The sequence below is a fragment of the Sus scrofa genome, chromosome 3 (genome assembly GCF_054392235.1).
Source record: "Sus scrofa isolate SSC_HxYL_T2T_F1_AM1 chromosome 3, Sscrofa_HxYL_maternal_Yorkshire_Landrace_v2.0, whole genome shotgun sequence".
In the NCBI taxonomy this organism is placed as follows: Eukaryota; Metazoa; Chordata; class Mammalia; order Artiodactyla; family Suidae; genus Sus; species Sus scrofa.
Window position 1 is genome coordinate 130,461,819 of NC_139385.1, and position 20,844 is coordinate 130,482,662.

The 20,844-nt window shown below is 37.8% G+C and overlaps 1 protein-coding gene across 6 annotated transcripts in view; it reads left to right on the forward strand.

The window, feature by feature from the left end:
• The window catches only part of WDR35 (WD repeat domain 35), a 59,116-nt gene that overhangs the window by 24,905 nt on the left and 13,367 nt on the right, over positions 1–20,844 (forward strand). For 5 of the 6 annotated variants that reach the window (XM_085019952.1, XM_085019953.1, XM_021087810.2 and 2 more), the window contains 6 exons: positions 4,752–4,896; positions 7,658–7,727; positions 9,529–9,582; positions 11,670–11,779; positions 12,820–13,030; positions 17,972–18,052. In XM_085019952.1, coding sequence (XP_084876078.1) covers positions 4,752–4,896; positions 7,658–7,727; positions 9,529–9,582; positions 11,670–11,779; positions 12,820–13,030; positions 17,972–18,052 — 671 coding nt within the window. Of the gene's footprint in view, positions 1–4,751; positions 4,897–7,657; positions 7,957–9,528; positions 9,583–11,669; positions 11,780–12,499; positions 13,031–17,971; positions 18,053–20,844 lie in introns of those variants that run through there. The other variant, XM_085019955.1, reaches the window with a different exon arrangement.

Here is a 20,844-nt window from a genome sequence, read left to right on the forward strand (position 1 = left end):
GATCTGTGATTATTCATTTCTGTACCTCTACTGCCCTAACACTGTGCTTGCCCCATAACAAATCTTTCTTGAATGTATGAAAGTATTTAAAATCCATTTATTTAGCAAACCATCAATGAGTATACACTGTTTCAGGTACTGTACTTGGGACTGGAAGTGATAAGAAATTAACTCTGACATTTCTTGTAGGATGTCTAAACAGCTAATTAAAATATAGTTAATCTGTTGAACAAGGACTATTGCTTCCTGGCCATAGGCTAGGTATTGTGATGTCGGTGCATGATGGTGTCAGGGATGTCTTTTCTCCTTAGAGGTTTCATTTGAGCAGACTTCTGAAGGATAAGTATTTAATTCAGGTGACATTTTAAGGAGAGGAAACAGCATTTGCAGAGGAATGAAGGCATGACAAGTGCCTGGAGAGTCCCAGGTGCCTGTGCTGCAGCCATTTTGAGCCGAGCATGTAGAAGCTTGCTAATAACAGGCTGTAGCACATGTGCTGAGGTTTCTATAGATTCCATAGAGAGGTAATTTGATGAAAACATTTCAGTGCAATTTCAGTTTACCAGCCTTTTAAAGGGCTGAGAAATGAATAGGTAGGAAAGTGGGGGAGCATTACAGATGTAGACATTTATTTCAAGCCTCGGCATTAAAATATTACAAGCAGATTTTACTTACATGTGAATTCCTAGATTGTTTTAAATTGTTTTACATTCTTGCTTGGCTAGTAACTACTACCTGTTAGTGTTACAAAGTTTAATTAATGGAAGCGTAATGACTTTCTTTTAAAAATTCTCCCAGTAATCTTTCTAGATATTTTGAATTTTTTCTTTCAACATATTGAATAGTTGAGAAGTATATGGAGTGCTTTTATCCTGATTGTGTCTTTTTTTCCTGAAATATTCTATCTGCTAAACTTGGTCCTTAATGTTTTCGTTGATTAGCTTTAGGAAACCCGAAGCTAATCACCTGGATGGGATAGATAATAAAGATCCAGCATAATTTATGTAGATGGGACTATCTACTCATATGAATTAGCTGATTCATACTACCATACTAATTCAAAAAATCATTTTGTATATATATATATATATATATGTGTGTGTGTGTATACACACACACACACACACTTTTTTTTTTGTCTTTTTAGGGCCGTACCTGCAGCATATAGAGGTTCCCAGGCTAGGGGTCGAATCAGAGCTGTAGCCGCTGGCCTACGCCACAGACACAGCAACAGGGGATCCGAGCCAAATCTTTGACCTACACCACAGCCCACTGCAACGCGGGATCCTTAACCCACTGAGCGAGCGAGGCCAGGGGTGGAACCTAGGCCCTCATGGATGCTAGCTGGGTTCATTAAGCGCTGAAGCACGGGAACTCCTTTATATATGTTTTTTTTTGCATTGACTAGTGAATCTGTGTATTGTTTTATTACAAAAAATGAAAAATAATAGCAACCACACCTAACAATTATTAACCTTTAATGAGAAGTAGTATGCCATAGCGATTAAGAGCACAGATTCTGAAACCAGATTGGCTGGACTTTTGTCCTAACTTCTACCACTTTCTAGCTGTGCCACTTCAGCAAGTTATTTAACCATTCCATCCTTTGGTTTCCTCATATGCTAAGTGGGGATAGTAATAGTGGCTACTTTATAGGGCAGGTGTGAGTTTTATATGTTTCTATATATATAAATTACATATTAGTATAATTATGTTATAGCGATATAATTATATTAAAATACCTGACATATAATTTTTTTTTTTTTTTTTTGGTCTTTTTGCCTTTTCTAGGGCCGCTCCCACGGCATATGGAGGTTCCCAGGCTAGGGGTCTAATCGGAGTTGTAGCCACCGGCCTACGCCAGAGCCACAGCAACGCGGGATCCGAGCCAAATCTTTGACCTACACCACAGCTCACGGCAACACTGGATCGTTAACCCACTGAGCAAGGGCAGGGATCGAACCCGCAACCTCATGGTTCCTAGTCGGATTCGTTAACCACTGCGCTACGACGGGAACTCCCTGACATATAATTCTTAAAAATTCAACAAATATTGTATTCAAAGTTATTATCATTAAGCATTTATCCCATGCCAGGTACTGTATATGTTTTATATCTCTTCTCTCTTTTTTATCCTATAGCCTTAAAGGATTGGTAATGTTATCATTGCCTTCAATTTACAGTAAGCAAATTGAGTTTCAGAGAGAATTTATCTAAGGCCACAGAGTTATTGGCAAGTGCCTGTGATTTTAATCTAAGAAGTCTCACTTGCCATGAACCACAAACATTTTAATTTTGAATTAACTAGGCTAATGATAAACTTATGATTATTTAGGATGTATCATAAATAGAGGAACATGAGGGTAATTTATAATTGTAGCTAAATGTTGATTAGAGAAATGTTTTTATATGCTTAGGAAAACTTTGCAGTTAAGGTTTATGAATTTACTTCACATCACACTAAGGGCATAGTAGTTACCGGCATCAGAGTATCCATAGCAGAATTTACTTATTATTTTGCAAAAGCCTCATGATTTAGTGCAGATGAGGTCAGCGAAAGCTGAGTAAAGCCCTGGCCTGGCTCGTTCATTCTTCTTGCTCAGGGCTCCCCTTCAATGGGGCTCTGCACCATTCCCAGGACTGCCTTCCCCCCAACTGTTCCTCACAGGAAGGCTTCTAGCTCCCTCTAGAGTTTGGTAGTGGTACACATTTTGAGTAGCGAAATCTTGACCATTGTAATGAAAAAAAATTTTGAATGATTCAACTGTAATGAGTTATTTATTTGGCATATAAAAATTCTTGATATTGAGTCTCAACTTGTTAATCTGTTCAATTAACACCATACCATCAGTCAAGTTTGTAATTCTTTGTTCAGTTCTCAAGTCTCTAACTACCTTAAATGTCCTTTATTTGGACTGTGGCAAGAACGCCATAAACGGTGGCTGCTATTGACACCATACCTTTATTCTGACCATATTAATGATTATACCCTATTTGTGAATAGAAAAGTATATTTTGTATCTTTCGTATTGTGAATGGAGTTCCTGCCGTGGCACAGTGGGTTAAGAGTCCAACTGCTGCGGCTTGGGTCTCTGCTGAGACAGGGATTCGATCCCCTGCCCTGCACAGAGGGTTAAAGGATATGGGGTTGCCACACTGCAGCTCCCATTCAGTCCCTGGCCCGGGGATTTCTATTGCCATGGGTGCAGCCATAAAAAAAATTGTGAATTTAGAAATTAGGTACTAAAACAACCTTTTATGAAAGAGGTTTTTTCCCTTCTACATTTCATGTGAATGTGTGTGTTAGTTTTATACTCTTATTTTGTTTGTGACCTTGGGTAAGTTATTTTACTTCTTTAATCCTTCATTTCTGTATCTATAAGATGGATTTGATGAGACTATCTGCTTCATCAAAAGGTACACAGTAGGGGTTTAATTAAATATTCCCTAGGAAATAGAACAGATGAAGAAACATGTTTAAGAAAATATATTCCTAAATTAGAAGCAACTTTGGAGAGTTTTGTTTTCTAAATGAGTGAGGGACTGTAAGATATAAGAGAGCAGAGGCTACAGGCCTGAACCAAGCAGTACTGGTGGTGGGGATGGGCGGAAGGAGTGGGATTTTATTTATCCACTTGGACATCTGGGCTGTTTCTATTTTATTTTATTTTATTTTTGGATATTATGAGTGCTGTTATGAACATTTGTGTGTGAGTTTTTGTGTAGACATATGTTTTCATCTCTCTTGGGTATGTACCTAGAAGTAGAGTTACTGGGGCATATGGTAATTCTATATTTAACATTTTGAGGAACTACCAAGCTGTTTTTCAAAGTGGAGGCACAACTCTGCATTCCTACCATCTCTCCGCATTTTTACAAATACTCGTTATTGTCTGACTTCTCAATTCTAGCATTCCTTGTAGTTGTGAAATGGCATCTCGTGGTTTTGACTAGGATTTGCCTCATGGCCAATAATATCGAGCATATTTTCATTTGCTTAGTGGCCATTTGTTTATCTTCATTGGAGAAACGTCTCTTGAGATGATTTGCCCGATTTTAAATTGGGCTATTTGTCTTGTTATTATTGAGATATAAGAGTTCTTAATACATTCTAGGTATAATCCCTTATCATGTTTATGATTTTCAGATACTTTCTTCCACTTGTGGTTTGTCTTTTTGCTTTTTTGGTCATGTCCTTTGGAGCACAAATTTTTTAATTTTGATGAAGTCCAGTTTATCTGCTTTTACTTCTGCCTAACCCAAGGTCACAAAGATTTATGCCTAAGTTTTCTTGTAAGGGTTTTGTACTTAGGTCTTTGATCCATTTTAAGTTGATATTTTTGGGAGTTCCCGTCGTGGAGCAGCAGAAACGGATCCGACTAGGAACCATAAGGTTCGATCCCTGGCATTGCCGTGAGCTGTGGTGTAGGTCACAGACGCAGCTTGGATCTGGTGTTGCTGTGGCTTTGGCGTAGGCCGGCAGCTATAGCTCTGATTGGACTCCTAGCCTGGGAACCTCCATATGCTGTGGGTGTGGCCCTGAAAAGACAAAAGACAAAAAAAAAAAAAAAAAAGTTGATATTTTTATATGGTCTTAAAAACTTTTGACTCTTTTCTGATTTCTCAGACTACCTTTGGGTATATTGTCTACAAAATGAGGGGTTGGACTCAATGATCACTGAAGTCCTTTGTAGCACATTTTATGATTCTGTCTAACTGTAACCTAATTGTCTTAATGTTCTCTTTAATAGTACCATTATTTGTTACAATGACCAAAACCCATGTGATAGCAGCGTCCAAAGAAGCATTTTATACCTGGCAATATCGTGTGGCAAAGAAGCTCACAGCACTGGAAATTAATCAGATCATGTGGTCTCGAAAAGAAGGGAGAGAAAGGTATATCTCTCTCTCTTTTTTTTTTTTTCCCACTGTACAGCATGGAATAGTGCTGCAGTGAACATGCGGGTGCATGTGTCTTTTTTAAGGAAAGTTTTGTCCGGATATATGCCCAAGAGTGGGACTGCTAGGTCATATGGTAGTTTTACGTATAGATTTCTAAGGTATCTCCATACTGTTCTTCATAGTGGCTGTACCAGCTTACATTCCCACCAACAGTGCAGGAGGGTTCCCTTCTCTCCACAACCCCTCCAGCATTTGTTATTTGTGGACTTGTTAATGACGGCCATTCTGACTGGTGTGAGGTGGTATCTCATGGTATTTTTGATTTGCATTTCTCCATGAGCATTTTTTCATGTGTTTGCTGGCCATCTGTATATCTTCCTTGAAGAATGGTCTATTCAGGTCTTTTGCCCATTTTTTCATTGGGTGGTTGGCTTTTTTGGTGTTGAGTTGTATAAGTTGCTTGTATATTCTAGAGATTAAGCCCTTGTGCATTTCATCATTTGAAACTATTTTCTCGCATTCTGTAAGTTGTCTTTTTGTTTCCTTTTGGGTTTCCTTTGCTGTGCAAAATCTTGTCAGTTTGATTAGGTCCCATTGGTTTATTTTTGCTCTTATTTCTATTGCCTTGGGAGACTGACCTGAGAAAATATTCATGAGGTTGATGTCAGAGAATGTTTTGCCTATGTTCTCTTCCAGGAGTTTGATGGTGTCTTGTCTTATATTTAAGTCTTTCAGCCATTTCGAGTTTATTTTTGTGCATGGTGTGAGGGTGTATTCTAGTTTCATTGATTTGCATGCAGCTATCCAGGTTTTGCAGCAATTCTTGCTGAATAGACTTTCTTTTTCCCATTTTATGCTCTTGCCTCCTTTGTCAAAGATTAATTGACCATAGGTGTCAGCGTTTATTTCCGGATTCTCTCTTCTGTTCCATTGGTCTGTCTATCTGTTTTGGTACCAGTACCACACTGTTTTGATGACTGTGGCTTTGTTAATATTGCTTGAAGTCTGGGAGAGTTATGCCTCCTGCTTGGTTTCTGTTTCTCAGGATTGCTTTGGCAATTCTGGATCTTTTGTGGTTCCATATAAATTTTTGGATTGTTTGTTGTAGTTCTGTGAAAAATGTCATGGGTGATTTGATAGGGATTGCATTGAATCTGTAGATGGCTTTGGGTAGTATGCCCATTTTTACAATATTGATTTTCCCAATCCAGGAACATGGAATATCTTTCCATTTCTTTACGTCTTCTTTAATTTCCTTGATTAATGTTTTATAGTTCTTGGCATATAAGTCCTTTACCTCCTTGGTCAAGTGTATTCCCAGGTATTTGATTTTTTGGGGTACAATTTTAAAAGATACTGTGTTTTTGTATTCCTTTTCAATATGTCATTGTTAGTATACAGAAATGCGACTGATTTCTGAATGTTAACCTTATATCCTGCTACTTTGCTGAATTTGTTCATCAGTTCAAGAAGTTTCTGGGTTGAGTCCTTAGGGTTTTCTATGTATAGTATCATGTTGTCTGCATACAGAGACAGTTTTATCTCTTCTCTTCCTATTTGGATGCCTTTTATTTCTTTTGTTTGTCTAATTGCTGTGGCTAGGACTTCCAAAACTATGTTGAAAAGCAGTGGTGAGAGTGGGCATCCCTGTCTTGTTCCAGATTTGAGTGAGAAGGCTTTCAGTTTTTCTCCATTGAATGTTATATTTGCTGTGGGTTTGTCATAAATGGCTTTGATTATGTTAAGGAATGTTCCCTCTATGCCCACTTTGGTGAGAGTTTTTATCATAAATGGATGTTGGACTTTGTCAAATGCTTTTTCTGCATCTATTGAGATGATAATATGGTTTTTGACTTTTCTTTTGTTAATGTGGTGTGTGACGTTGATTGATTTGCGTATGTTGAACTATCCTTGTGAACCTGGAATGAATCCCACCTGGTCATGGTGTACGATTTTTTTGATATGTTGTTGGATTTGGTTGGCTAGAATTTTGTTGAGAATTTTTGCGTCTATATTCATCAAAGATATTGGCCTATAGTTTTCTTTTTTGGCGGTATCTTTCTCTGGTTTTGGAATTAGGGTGATGGTGGCATCATAGAATGTCTTTGGGAGTGTTCCTTCTTCTTCAACGTTTTGAAAAAGTTTAAGGAGAATGGGCACCAGATCCTCTTTGTATGTTTGGTGGAATTCACCTTTGAAGCCATCTGGTCCTGGGCTTTTATTTGTAGGGAGTGTTTTTATGATGTATTCAATTTCATTTCTAGTGATCAGTCTGTTCAGTTGGTCTATTTCTTCTTGATTCAGTTTTGGCAGGCTGCAAGATTCTAGAAAGTCGTCCATTTCTTCCAGATTGTCAAATTTGTTGGCATATAGTTGTTCATAGGTGAAAGGTATATCTTTTGACACACGTTTTTTTGGTAGCTCAGCCATATCACATTAAATTAGACATGGCTAATTTTAAATTGTCTTGTTTGAGAACTGTAAATTGTTTTGATTACTAGAGATAATGTTTCTCTTTTAATTTGAATATCTTTCAGATTTATGTGTTTAAATTTTTCAAAATAAGAAAGAAGTAACATGGTGCAATACAAAAGAAAACTCTTAAAGACCAGAAACCTATGTTTTTCTAAGGAATAGCCATTTATGCTTATCTACCCTCACCATATTATAACGCTATATTGAAAGATGATTATTCAGCCATGAAATAGTATAAATCTTACTCATACTATCATTGAAATTTGAATTTTCTTTCCAGAATTTATCATGTTGATGATACTCCGTCTGGATCAGTGGATGGTGTGCTTGATTATAGTAAAGCCATTCAAGTAGGTGATTTTATGTTAATATCTATAGATTCAGAAATACTGTAACTTTATTTTGAGACCTGAAAAAAAATTTATTTCCAATGAATAGCATATTTTTCTAGTAACTCTTTTAAAGATTTCTATTCTGAAAAATTTTTATCTATTTTTTCTTTTTTTTGTCTTTTTTAGGGCTGCACTTGCGGCATATGGAGGTTCCTAGACTGGGGTAGAATCGGAGCTGTAGCCGCTGGCCTATACCACAGCCCCAGCAAGAGGGGATCCAGGTCTCATCTGCGACCTACACCACAGCTCATGGCAATGCCGGATCCTTAACCCACTAAGCAAGGCTGGGGATCGAACTCACATCCTCCTGTATGCTCCTCGGTTTGTTAACTGCTGAACCACAATGGGAACTCCTGAAAATCTTCTTATAGATCTGCTGTTTTCTTTCTTCTTTTGATTTTTAAAAAAATTTATTTTGATATAATCGTAGGCTCATAGGAAGTTCCAAAAATGGCACACGGAACCTCTTTACCCATCTTCCTTCAATGGTGTCATCTTCCGTGACTGTGGTTTGATATCAGAATCAGGAAAGTGACATTGGCGATGATGCACAATTCCTTATTCAGTTTTCACTGTTTTTTACCTGTAGTTTTATGTACTTTATCACCATAAAGGAACTTGCCTCATGCTACTTCTTCTTCTTTTTTTTTTTTTTTTTTTTTGCTTTTTAGGACTACACTCGGGGCCTATGGAGGTTCCCAGGCTAGGGGTCTAATTGGAGCTGTAGCTGCCGGCGTACACCGTAGCCACAGCAAAGCCAGATCTGAGCTGCGACCTCCACCACAGCTCACTGCAACGCCGGATTCTTAACCCACTGAGCGAGGCTGGGGATCGAACCTGCAACTTCATGGTTCCCAGTTGGATTCGTTTCAGCTGCGCCACAACGGAACTCCTCATGCTACTTCTATATTTTCACATCCACTCTCCTCCTCCATCCATGTCCCCTAGCAATCACTAATCTGCTTTTATCTTTATAGTTTTGTCACTCTAGAATGTTTTGTGAATGGATTCGTATCGCATGTAACCTTTTGAGATTGGCTTTTATTAAAAAAAATCCATCTGGGTTGTAGCACTGTCCTGCCATTGGCCCTCTTCCTTATTTTCACATGTGCCGGTCCTTCTGCTGAATGTTCGTCTTTTACAACTAAGCTTAGGTTTTTGCCTTTCTTCCCATCTGGTATAAGTTTCTGCTCCTGCCTCCGTGCTCTCATCACTCCTGTGTTTGCCTTTACTCTGATCATACTGTTCTGTCACTGGTATTGGGTCCTCTGTCTTCCCCCATAGATTTTCAAGTAATCCCTGAGGGCAGAGATTTCATCTGAGTATCTCCGGTGCTGAGTTCAGTATCTGGCAAATAGTAGGTGCTCAATGTAATAAATATGTGGTTGAAGTATATTCTTTCTTTTTTTTTTTTTTTTTTTGTCTTTTTGTCTTTTAGGGCCGCACCTGCGACATCAGGAGGTTCCCAGGCTAGGGGTCTAATCGGAGCTGTAGCCGTCGGCCTAACCACAGCCACAACAACGCCAGATCCGAGCCATGTCTGCAACCTACACCACAGCTCACAGCAACGCCAGATCCTTAACCCACTGAGCAAGGCCAGGGATCGAACCCACAACCTCATGGTTCCTAGTCGGATTCGTTAACCACTGCGCCATGACGGGAACTCCCTGAAGTATTTTCTTAGTGAATTACACCCTACCTTATACCGGATTAGTCATTCAATAAATATTTGTTAAGGAGTAATGTTGATTTATTTTAGGGCACAAGGGATCCGATTTGTGCCATAACTGCATCTGATAAGACGTTGATTGTGGTAAGTTGTTAAAAAATCTTACTCTATGAAAAATAATTATTTAAATTATAAAAGCAGAATAAAGCAATATGTTTTTGATTTGAATATCATCTTGTGGGCACCTCAAGTTTTATTAAGCCCAACATGAACAGTGAGAATTTTAAATATTGCCTCACAAATTATTAATCATTTGTAGAAATAGCTGTTTATAAAAGTGATAGAATTGTGGCAGTTGGGGAGAGTTTGACACTGGGTTGAATGAGCCCTGTAAAGGGTTGGCAGGTGTGGAGTGGGTTGGACAGGGGTAGCGGGTCTTGGAAAGTTTCCTCCCCTATGTTGCCCGCTATTTTGTATTGGAGAAAGCACTTTGGCTCAGCTCCTTGCCCAAGACTCAGGATGAAGGGGTAGTGTGTTTGCTAGCCAGTGAAATAAAGAGGGCTGTGGCAAATTTTTTCTGACTTTTCAAATAAAATTAATGTATCAATGTTATAGTGTCTTTTCTTGAGCTCTGATATTTGAAAATAGTAATTTTAGAAATAAATGTTTAATATAGTGCTGGTGGTGAAGTCGTTGAATTTGAATTATGTAAATAGATCCTTGATAGTGTATATTTCCAGTTCTAGTAACATTCTTTAGACATTCGCTAAGCATATGAGGGAAAAATCTTGAGACCATAGTATTCATTTCTCCTCACCAAATGAATTTGGTGTATGTTTTGAGTAGTTTGTTTCACAGGCAGGTCTGTGGAGTTTCTTGTTTTCTTTTTTAGATTCTTTGCTCTACAGTTGGGTTTTTTGGTTGTATTTGTTGTATTTCTGACATTTGCAGGAGAAATTAAAAAAAAAAAAACCCATGCAAGTCAGATCAATTACAAAAATTGGCTTAATTCCTAAACGAGAGAGTCTACCTATAAGAAGCACCCTCAAATAGTTTCAGTACCAGCCAAAAAGTTTAGTGGAAAAGATACCTCTGCATCGAAAACTTTCCACTGTTGAAATGCAAACAGTTTTTAGAACCATTGCTTTTGCAAACTTTTTAAGGCACAGGGCCTCCTTTTTCAAAAACAAGATCTTATTGTGTACCTCAATATATTAAACCTTTTAAAGCCTGCACCTTCCTTTGTACGCTAGAAACTAGCCCCCTTCCTTTGCACTCCTTGCCTTCCCGAGGCTTTCTGCTAGGCTCCTGTGGGGAGGATGCTGCAAGGGCAGGGCTGCTTGCCTTGGGAACGGGAAAGGGAAAGAGGGCTGAGTGCCACCTTCCCCTTTTCCCCACCGCCATGGCCGAGGCACAGCAGGGTTCGAAAGTCTCAGCTCTCTCCTGCCTGTTGTTCTGACTGTTGATCTGTCAGCCTTAAGGCTTACACAGAGTTGCACAGAAACTTATGTTGTTTTATTTTTAAGCACATTTAAACTAATACTCTGACAATATCACTGCTTTCAGATCATCTCCCTTTACCATGAACTAGCATCACAAAGATGGCTATAGGATAAAAATTAGACTTTCAGTAACAGCTGTTTCCTATGTGATCTTACATTGACTTTTCATATGCATGGAATTTAGTTCAATAAATCCTTTGTATTTTAGCTTTTAATGTACCCCTGAATATTAACCTAGATAACTCTAAGTAACCCTTTTTTTCTTGTGATGTAAGACTTTGTATATTATCATTATAATCATTTTTGGTTTTGTTTTTCTTTGCTGCACCTGTGGCACATGGAAGTTCCCAGGCCAGGGATCGAACCCATGCCATAGCATTGACCCAAGCCACAGCAGTGACAATGCTGGGTCTTTAATCACTAGGCTAGTGGGGAACTCTAGACTTTGTGTATTGTTAAAGAATTAGGTTTCTGACTTGAATGTTACAAGATAATACACAGTACTTTGTGTAATAATACACAATACTTTGTGTATTATTAAAGAATTAGGTTTCCGACTTGAAAGGTATTAATTAAATTTGGAGGTAAATACATTCTCAGAACATGGTCAGTATTCACTGTAATACCATCACTGGTTTTGAAACAAATGTATGAACATATAGAGGGACCCGTAGTTGTAATTTAACATTATTGTAAATATGCTTTAGTAATAAAAAATATTTTCCATAGAGTCGTGAATCTGGCACCATTCAGAGATACAGTCTTCCTAATGTTGGTTTGATTCAAAAATATTCCCTTAATTGTCGTGCCTACCAGTTATCCTTGAATTGCAACTCTAGGTAAGTCTGAAAACTTTCCTCATGTAGATGTTAGACTTAGAAATTATTCATTGGGCTCGTTGCATTTATGTAATTAAAAGCAAATATGTGTGTTTGCTTTTGTTTGTTTTTATAAACTTGTCTTATAGTTCATGGGAGTTCCTGTTGTGACTCAGTGGTAATGAACCCAACTAGTATCCATGAGGGTGTGGGTTTGATCCCTGGCCCTGCTCAGTGGGTTAAGAATCTGGCATTGCTGTGAGCTGTGGCGTAGGTCACAGATATGGCTCGGATTCCATGTTGCTGTGGCTGTGGTGTAGGCCAGCGGCTACAGCTCTGATTCAACCCCTAGCCTGGGAACTTCCATATACCATGGTGTGGCCCTGAAAAGACAAACAAAAACAAATCAAAGCCCCTTGTCCTATAGTTCAGTGTGCTTTTGCTATCTACTATATTTGTATTTGAACATTGTATTTACTATACTGTTCAGTTGAGATATTATTTTCTATTTGGGCAAAATAAAGAAATTCTAGTGTAATATTTTAAGTTACTTGCATCCAGTTGCGTTGATTCCTTTGGATACTTTTTTTTCTCACAGGAAGCAAGATGGAAGCCACCCATGTCTTCTATCAGATTTATAAGTGTTTATTAAAGGCAGTTATTATTATTATTTTTTAGGGTCAAACCCACAGCATATGGAGGTTCCCACCCTAGGGGTTGAATCGTAGCTGCAGCCACCAGCCTACGCCACAGCCACAGCAATGTGGGATCCGAGCCACATCTTGTGACCTGCACCACAGCTCACGGCATTGCCGGATCCTTAACCCACTGATCCAGGCCAGGGATCGAACCTGCATCCTCATGAATGTTGGTGGGGTTTGCTGACCGCTGAACCATGATGGAAACTCCTGAAGGCAGTTATTTATTTAAAGCTATTTCTACCTTATTCTCAGGCTCTGATCAACTTACTTTGATGAATAAGTTGTGATGGGTAATTATATATTCATGATTGCTAATAGTGCTTTTCCATTTTGTCCCTTCTGCAATTTCATTACTTGTAGTCGACTTGCTATCATAGACATCTCAGGAGTTCTAACCTTCTTTGACTTGGATGCTCGGGTAACAGACAGCACAGGACAGCAAGTCATCGGCGAGTTGTTAAATTTGGAGCGAAAAGATGTCTGGGATATGAAGTGGGCCAAAGATAATCCTGATTTGTTTGCGATGATGGAGAAGACAAGAATGTATGTCTTCAGAAACCTGGATCCTGAGGTAAAAACAAGAAACGAGCATTCACAGAACATAAATAATGAGCCAAATATCGAAACCTAGGCATTTCCCCTTTGTTTCTTCAAGAGCTGTTGGTGTTGGCTGCATGAATTCTGAAAATAAATAGAAACATTTCTGTGGAATTTAAAGATGTTTGGTCTTAAGTGGGATTCAGATTTATCCTTTAAATATTCTCTTCTTTCACTGAAAATCATTTCCTAGGGTTTATCTGTTATTTTTAAAAGATGGAACCATGGTAACTAACTCTATAGTCTTTATTTCTTTTTTCCTGGTCAAAGTTAAAAAAAAAAAAAAAGAAAAGAAAATCAGTGATCTTAGTTACCAAAATTGCTTAAAACATTAACCTAACCAAAAAAATGTAATTTTGAAATTGCCTTGGCCTTTCATTCTCTTTTGCCTATTCTGTGCTTATTCTATGCTTACCTAGTCTTACTTATATTTACATGATTTCTATCACCCAGTAATCCAGTGTTTCTCACCTTGTTAATTTTATGAGTATGCAAATGTGGACAGTGATTAATAATCTACTCTCTCCGAGGTGTCATAAAGCCTCTTTCTTATTGATTTTAAAATTATGTTTTGATTTTCTACTGTGCCTCACATGAGCTAATTTTTAGGCTCTGAATTTTCCTCTAAGTATACTCTATATTAACTGTTAGCTATTGTGTTTGAGAAATTTAAAATAATTTGGGTGGTAGCCTAATCAAGAATATAAATCTTTTAAATAATTCTTGAATTGTTAGTGGCTTTTCAATTCGGAATTTTCAGTATTCCTCCTGTACTCCACTAGTGTAAATAATAAGAGATGACTTAATAAATGCTTTATGTCATTAATTGATGTTTGCTTGGACCTGGAGTTTCCTTCTTGGGAAGAAATTACATGCTTGGGCCCCTGAGCTGCTGAAGATCTTCTGTAATAATTTATTTAGTGGTAAACTGTTTGCCCTGTTAATATCCTAAATTATTTTCACTTTTCCCCATTTGAGCCCTCCTCAGGATCTTTGGATTGGTAAACAACCTATGTAAATTACTTTCAAAGACCTTGTTAAATTTTGAGAAGCCTTAGTGATCTTTGTAATTTTAAGCCCCTGAGTAATGGCTCAGAGGAAGGGAATGCAGGATTGTTGTGTTTGACATATAAGCATGGGCTTCTTTCAAGTGTCCAAGGGAAGTTTGACTCTTGCCATAGAACCAGTGTGGAAATTTGACAGGTAACCATGGGATAGACTTGAGGATGGGAGTAAAATACTTTTTGATTGTTAGAGTCATTTTTCCATCCTTGGTCCTACTTAGAGTAATTCAGAAATCATATGCCTGGAGAAATGGGAAGATTATGCCTGGCTGTTCATAAGGTGTGTGTAGCAAGCATGGTCAGTCTAGTACCAAGGGAGCTCTTTGCCTGATGGAAAGCGTGTCTTAAGTAGTTATAACACAACAGCCTTTTATTTATTTTTGGCGTTTGTTGCCTGGCTTGGCAAGTACTTCAATTTCTATTAGATTGAGAGGTAGGTGAATTTCTTATAACCTTCCCACTGACTGGATTTCTTTATAAACCACGCTGTGCTGTTCTTTGCACTCGTGAGGTCATCGTTTGACTGTAGTCCCTGCTTGCACTCTTTGCTGGCACTCCTCTAGCTGCTTGTTGACTGAGCAAATGAGGACATACTCTTTTTTTTTTTTGTCTTTTTAGGGCCGCCGCCTGGGCATATGGAAGTTCCCAGGCTAGGGGTTGAATCGGAGCTGTAGCCCCCGGCCTATGCCACAGCCACAGCAGCGCCAAATCTGAGCCTCATCTTTGATCTACACCACAGCTCATAGCAACACCAGATCCTTAACCCACTGATGGAGGCCAGGGATCGAACCCACAACTCACAGTTACTATTCGGATTCGTTTCCACTGTGCCACGATGGGAACTCCAAGGGCATACTCTTCAAAACAGACCTGATTAGAGCTCCTTTAATAATAGTATGCTGTAATACTATTCAGGAGGTAAAGGTAAGCTATTGGTTGACAGTTAATACGAGATACATTTTTATCCATTTGACTATTATTATGAATTCTAGATTCATGCCTTTCCTTTAAATTGTAAACCTTTCTTCAGATTATGTGTGAAAAAAGGGTGCTATTTGCGTGAAAATTTCTAATTCATCAATAAAGCACATTTTCCTTGAGAATTAGGAAATTAGTATTTAATATTGATATTCTCTGCATGATCATTTTCATCTCCAGTGACCTCTCAAAGTACTGATTTTTTGATTTCTTTGTTGACTCATTGGTTTCTTAGTTACATGTTGTTTAGTCTCCACATGTTTGTATTTTTTTTCCAGTTTTCTTACTATAATTGATTTCTAGTTTCATACTGTTGTGGTTGGAAAAGATGCTTGATATCTTTTCAGTTTTTAAAAATTTATTGAGATTTGTTTTTTGGTCTAGCAAGTGATCTATCCTGGAGAATGTTCCATGAGCACTTGAAAAGAATGTGTGTTCTGCTGTTTTTGGATGAAATGTCCTGTATACTCTGAAGTCCGTCTCATCTAATATGTCATTTAAAACCAATGTTTTCTAATTGATTTTCTGTTTGGATGATCTATCCATTGATGTAAATGGGAAATACAGTCCTCTGCTGTTATTACATTACTGTCAATAACTCTCTTTATGTCTCTTAATTTTTGCTATATATCTTTAGGTGCTCCTATGTTAGGTGCATACATGTTTATGAATGGTATATCCTCTTCTTGGATCTACCCTTTTATCATTATGGAATGACCTTCCTTGTCTTCTGTATAGCCTTTTGTGTGTGTGTGTGTGTAGACTTTGTTTTGTTTTTTGTGTATTTTGTCTGATATGAATATTGTTACCACAGCTTTCTTTTCATTTTTATGCATGGAATATATTTTTCCATCCCTTCACTTTCAGTCTGTGTGTGTCTTTAGCTCTGAAGTGAGTCTCTTGTAGGCAACAGATAGATGGGTCTTTCTTTTTTTCTTTTCTTTTCTTTTTTAATGGCTACACTTATGGCAGATGGAAGTTCCTGGGCTAGGGGTCGAATTGGAGCTGCAGCTGCCAGCCTGTGCCACAGTCACAGCAATGCCAGATCTGAGCTGCATCTGCACCACAGCTTGCAGCAGCACCAGATCCTTGGCACTGAATGAGGCCAAGGATCAAACCTGCATCCTCATGGATACTAGTAGAGTTCTTAACCTGCTAAGCCACAATAGGAACTCCAGATAGATGGGTCTTATTATTTTTTTTTTTAATCCATTCAGCCACCTTATGTCTTCTGATTGGAGCATTTAGTTCATTTACATTTAAAATGATTATTGATAGGTATGTACTTGTTGCCATTTTGTTACTTGTTTTCTGGTTGTTTTTGTGGTTCTTCTCTCTTAGTCTCTTTCCTTGTGGTATGATGATTTTCTTTAGTGTTATGTTTGACTTCCTATCTCTTTGGGGGTTTTGTGTATCTATTGTAGGTTTTTGGTTTGTGGTTGCCATGAAGTTCATATATATGACATATCTATATCTAGATCTCACTGTTTGTTTTGAATTGATGGTCGCTTAACTTGAATCACATTCTAAAAGCTCCACATTTTTCACACACACCCCGTGTTTTATGTTTTTGGTGTTATATGTTACATCTTTATGTATATCCCTTAATGATTTACTGTAGTTATAGTTGATCTTTACAGTTTTTTAAACCTTCATTCTAGTTTTTGTTATAGTTTTTGTAGTTTCCATTATATATGGAGTACTCACTTTCAGAGTTATAAATTTGATATGTTATTTCATTTGGATTTAGGTTACTTTATATTTCATTATGACATTACACATGTATTTTGAAAAGTTGCATTCTAGAATTATTTCTATTACAAGATAACATGATCCTATTCTTTTTACAGTGTTCTTGGAGGTAGTAAGTATATTGAGAGCTTATTCTTTTTTTATTTAATATTTATACATATTTTTTCTACTAGGGATTTAGAATAGCTACTTTACATTATCATATACATTTACTATATGTTCTTTCTACAAGCCTGTATAACACTAGGACAAGAAACAGTCGTATAGCAGGCTCATATATTTCCGTATTGGCAAATTAAATCTTCTTCTGTAGGAAATGAATCTATCAGGAATGCCCTCTGGCTAATATTACAGAAGACAGACGACTTTTTAGTGTGGTGTGGGGACTTCTTTGATATATGTACTTAGATACAAATACAGTGTTTGTCAGTTTCACTAAGAATTTAATGCTTCATGGAGTAAATAAGAATTAACAAACCAGAGTTCCCATCGTGGCTCAGCGGTAACAAACCCAACTAGGATCCAATGAGGATGTGGGTTTGATCCATGGCCTCTCTCACTGGGTTAAGGATCTGGCGTTGTTGTGAGCTGTGGTGTAGGCTGGCAGCTGTAGCTCCAGTTCGACCCCCCTAGCCTGGGAAGTTCCATATGTTGCAGGTGCAGTCATAAAAAGCAAAAATAAATAAATAAATAAAAATAAAAAATAAGTAATAAAAGAATTATCAAACTGTATAAACCATTTTTAGATTATTGGGAAAATTTGAATGGATACTAGATCCTATTGGGAATTAATACTGATCATGTAAGGTGCAATGATAGCAATGGGGCCATGTAAGGGAACACCCTTATCTTTTAGAGATATCTATGGAAACTACAGAAATAGGGGAGAGATGATATAATGTCTCTAAATTTACTTTACTTCAAAATATTTTCGCCAAAAGATTGACTGAAGCATATTTAGCAAAATGTTACCAGTTATTTAGATGAGGGCACATGGGTGTTAATGACATTCTCTCTAGTCTTTTGTTGCTTTGAAATTTTTGATAATAAAATTAAAAATCACAATACATTAAATAAAAAATTTTGGTAGTTAAACCTAATATTTGTTTTTGTCTTTAAAGGAACCCATTCAGACTTCTGGATATATTTGTAACTTTGAAGATTTGGAAATTAAATCTGTTCTTTTGGATGAGATATTAAAGGTAATTCTTGTTTTAAAAAAAAAAAAAACACTTATATTTCTGTTGCTGGCTTGATTAGGATTGTTCATTTTTGTGCCAGGCAGTGTAGTGTCCTGGTTAGGAATGTAGATGGAGGAGTCGCAGCCCTGCTGTGTCACTTACGCAGGCTTTAGACAGGTTCCCTCATCTTTTAAAACTTCCTTTTCCTTTCCTATTTTTCGAGGCTGTTTTTACCTGTATAAAATTTGGATAGTAATCATATCCATCTTACAGAATTGTTATTTTACAGGATAATGAGGACCAAGAGCTCAAAAATGGTAGATAGTTGTTATTATTTTTATATTAATAACAGAGATATTCAGTAAATATTTGATTACTTTCTTTAGTCTTTTTCTTGATCTAGGATATTTGAGTAACTTTTTGCTTGGAGGTCCAAAATTTGGATTGCATGTCAATAGTGATGATGCCACAGACACACCCAAAGGGTATAATATTAGGTAATTGCATAAGGAGGTTTTTAGGGGAGAGAGGACAGACTTCCCAAGCTGATCCAGAATTGGTTTGAGAGCAGAGAAAGGAGACGGGCTTGGGCTTCTGGGGGTGGTTAGAGAGTGGGGCTCGGGTGAGGGTTCCCATAGGTAGATAGAAGCTTGTGTGGTTTGAAACTCCTGTGGCACAAAAAGATGAAACACTTGTACTTATCAGTTTGTCCAGATGTGAGGCAGAAGGGGAAGGGGGAGGGGGAGGCTTAAAAGCTATTAGTAATCAAACATCAAAAAGGAACATCTTAGGTTTTATTAAAATCTAGATATTTTGGAGTTCCCAACTTGGCACAGCAGAAATGAATCCGACTAGGAACCATGAGGTTGCAGGTTCAATCCCTGGCCTCGCTCAGTGGGTTAAGGATGTGGCGTTGCCATGAGCTGTGGTATAGGTCACAGACATGGCTCAGATCCTGCATTGCTGTGGCTGAGGCGTAGGCCAGCAGCTGTAGCTCCGATTAGATCCCTAGCCTGGGAATCTCCATATGCCACGGGTGCAGCCCTCAAAAGACAACAACAACAACAAAATCTAGATATTTTAATGACTAACATTAGATAAATGTCAGAACATGATTCTATATAGCTGTAATCTGTATATGGAGAGACATATTTGATCAGATAAATAAATAGAAGTAATTTTATAAAAAAGACATCACTGTATAATCTTTTTTAGTGTTTAATTTTAATTTAATAGTGTTACAGTGAACTTGAAGGAATTATAGAACATTAGATAAGTTTTTCGGCACAAACAGCACCAGTTTTCTGGGCTGAGGAAAAAACCATGGAAGACTAAGAGGTTGGTTTACAACAAAAGAGTTTACAACAAAAGTTTACACATCAAACTAAAATATGAAAACATGTTATAAAATGCAACTAACTTCTTTAAATTTAATATCTACTATCCGAGTTCCTTTTCTGGTTCAGCAGGTTAAGAACCCCACTGATATCCATGAGAACAGGAGTTCAATTCCTGGCCTCACCCAGGGGGTTAAGGATCTGACATTGCTGTGCTCTGCGGTGTAGGTCACAGATACAACTCGGATCCAGTATTGCTGTCTTGTAACTCTAATTTTCAGTTGTTTATTCCTTTTTTTTTTTTTTTTTTAATTTTGCTTTTTAGGCCCACACTTGTGGCAGATGGAGGTTCCCAGGCTAGGGGTCGAATCAGAGCTGTAGCTGCTGGCCTACACCATAGACACAGCAGTGCAGGATCCAAGCTGAGTCTGTGACCTACACTACAGCTCATGGCAACGCTGGATCCTTAACCCACTGAGCAAGGCCAGGGATTGAACTCACAACCTCATAGCTCCTAGGCGGATTTGTTTCCGCTGCACCACGACGGAACTCCATCCAGTTGTTTATTCTTATATTCAAATGAAAGCTATTACCAGTCTTTTTTCTGTATTTTCTCAGTACATGAGTTCTTAATATTGATTAATCTTTTAGTTGGCTGGATTTCATCGTTGTCATTTTTTTCAAGAAAGGCTTTATAATTGCTGGTTGCCTTAAGCGCTACAATGCTTAAAAATGCCTGTGTGACGTTACTCTGATGATTAAATTGACTTCCATGAAGAATTTTTAAAAATACATATTTAGATTGCTTAGGCATACATTAAAATTCTTCATACACTGGACACATTTTATGCATGTCTAATACTAGGATAAAGAGTATCTACAGTGTTATTGCCGAGTTTACTGGCAGGGGTTGTTAAACTGCGAGGGAAACCAAGTTCTCTGTGGCAGTTTTGTTGTCTGACTTATTATATGCAGAGCCATAAAGAAAAGAATATATTGTCACTCATTAGTTCCCTCTGAGGCCACGCTGACCCAGGAAGTATTTAGCTGAACTGTGGACTCTTTTCCGGCATATACTTTTTAGACGTAATGAAAATGTTGTGCACTTAAAACTAATACAATGTTATATGCCAATTACCTCTCAATAAAATAGGGAAAAAAATAACATGAGAAATTTCTTGGAGGACTAGAGAAGAAGGAATGCAGAAGAAAAAGGAAGGGAATTAACATTTACTAAAGTTCCCTCACATGACCTATTCATTCATCATTACAACTCTACCTGGTAGATGTTACACCACCTGCATTCTTAGACAAGGAAGGTTCTTGGTGGGTTACATGATTTACCCAAAATTCATCTGTTCATTGACTTAGCAAAAATTTTTTGAGCCAGTAAGACAGTTCCTGGCTTCAGGCAGAGGAGTTGGGGAGATAGACAAGAAATTCGGCAACCGGAAGGGGGTTGGGGGTTCTGTGGTT